Consider the following 1,629-nt stretch of genomic DNA (forward strand, 5'->3'; position numbering starts at 1 on the left):
CCAAATTGCATGGCCTGAAGGACCATTTGGAACAGAACCTGGATGAATGGAAGCTGATCTATGACTCAGCCTGGCCCCACGAGGAGCAACTCCCTAGATCTTGGAAGTTCTGTCAAGGACTGGAGAAGATGGTGATCCTCCGATGTTTGCGGCCTGACAAAATAGTGCCAGCGATCCGGGAGTTCATTGCTGAACACATGGGAAAGCTGTACATCGAAGCCCCTACCTTCGATCTCCAGGGATCCTACAATGATTCCAGCTGCTGTGCGCCTTTGATTTTTGTGTTGTCTCCAAGTGCAGACCCAATGGCAGGTAAGAACAGAGTGTTGTGGAAGAGAGGCGGAAAGCCCAGAATGTGTGGGTGGATATCAGTAGCCCGTCCCTTACAGCAGGGATCTCAAGTTCAGATGACTCTGAAGGCCAAGTGGTTCATACACTGAGGTGGAGCCACGAAACTCTTATTTTTCCACCTAAAGAGCTCAGCTGCTACTCGGCACCCACAAATTGGGCCATTTGGGAATGTAAGCCCAGAATTGCTAGATCATCTGATTTTTCAAGAGAAACCAGAAATGCAGAAATTTCCCACTTGTATCTTGATAATTCAGTCAAAGTTTTTTCCTTAAAAACCTTGTGAGGGTTCAGGAGAGGTGGCTTACGCCTGTAATCCCAGCACTTTGAGAGAATGAGTTGGGAGGATTGCTTGAGCCCAGGAGTTTGAGACCAGCCTGGGCAACACAGTGAGACCTCCATTGCTATAAAACATTAAAAGATTAGCTGGAAACGGTGGCACATGCCTGTAGTTCCAGCTACTTGGGAGGCTGAGGTAGGAGGATCCCTTCAGCCTGGGGAGATCAAGGCCGCAATGAGCTATGATCACACCACTCCAGTCTAGGGGACAGACCCTGCCCCCTCCCAAAGAAAAAAAGAACAAAATAGAAGCTTGGTGAGATTCAGCTCGGATGATTCCACAGGAAACTTCACACTGTGTTCCTTCTAGTGTCGCACATCACGAGATCCATACTGTCTGGCTGTCTTTTCTGATAAAGACAGGTCTGGGGACTCAGGCATTGTCAGCGTGAGCTGGTTGTCCGTTCCCCCGTTCCCTCCTTATAAAGTTTCCCACCAGATTTTCACCTAATGTGACGGTTCTCAATCTTGGCTGCACATTGGAATCACCTGGGGAGTTTAAAGAAGCATCTCAATGCATAGGCCACAGCCTTGGCCAATTAAATTAAAACCTTTGGGATGTTTTATGAATTGTATTTTATGAAGCCTTTCCAGTCATTCCAATGTGCAACCAGTGCTGGGAATCACTGCCTTTAATAGTTTTAGTGGCCTATGACAATCATTACCGAGATCCATTATTTCACTAGCCAGTGCACAATGATGATTATTATTGTTTTATTTGTTATTATTTTATTTTATTTATTTATTTATTTTGAGACAGAGTCTTGCTCTGTCGCCCAGGCTGTAGTGCAGTGGCATGATCTTGGCTCCTGTCTCTTATACACATCTAGATGTGTATAAGAGACAGCAGCTCCCCAATGGCTGTCTGAGAAGGCGTGGGCGGAGATTGTCCGTGCATCTGCTTTACCCAAATTGCATGGCCTGAAGGACCATTTGGAACAG

The 1,629-nt window shown here is 46.5% G+C and overlaps 1 protein-coding gene across 1 annotated transcript in view; it reads left to right on the forward strand.

The window, feature by feature from the left end:
* DNAH3 (dynein, axonemal, heavy chain 3) overlaps positions 1–1,629 on the forward strand; it is a 224,672-nt gene that overhangs the window by 194,146 nt on the left and 28,897 nt on the right. Inside the window, 1 exon segment of the mRNA XM_011976095.1 lies at positions 97–312. Coding sequence (XP_011831485.1) covers positions 97–312 — 216 coding nt within the window.

Source organism: Mandrillus leucophaeus, unplaced genomic scaffold (assembly GCF_000951045.1).
Source record: "Mandrillus leucophaeus isolate KB7577 unplaced genomic scaffold, Mleu.le_1.0 Scaffold162, whole genome shotgun sequence".
In the NCBI taxonomy this organism is placed as follows: domain Eukaryota; kingdom Metazoa; phylum Chordata; class Mammalia; order Primates; family Cercopithecidae; genus Mandrillus; species Mandrillus leucophaeus.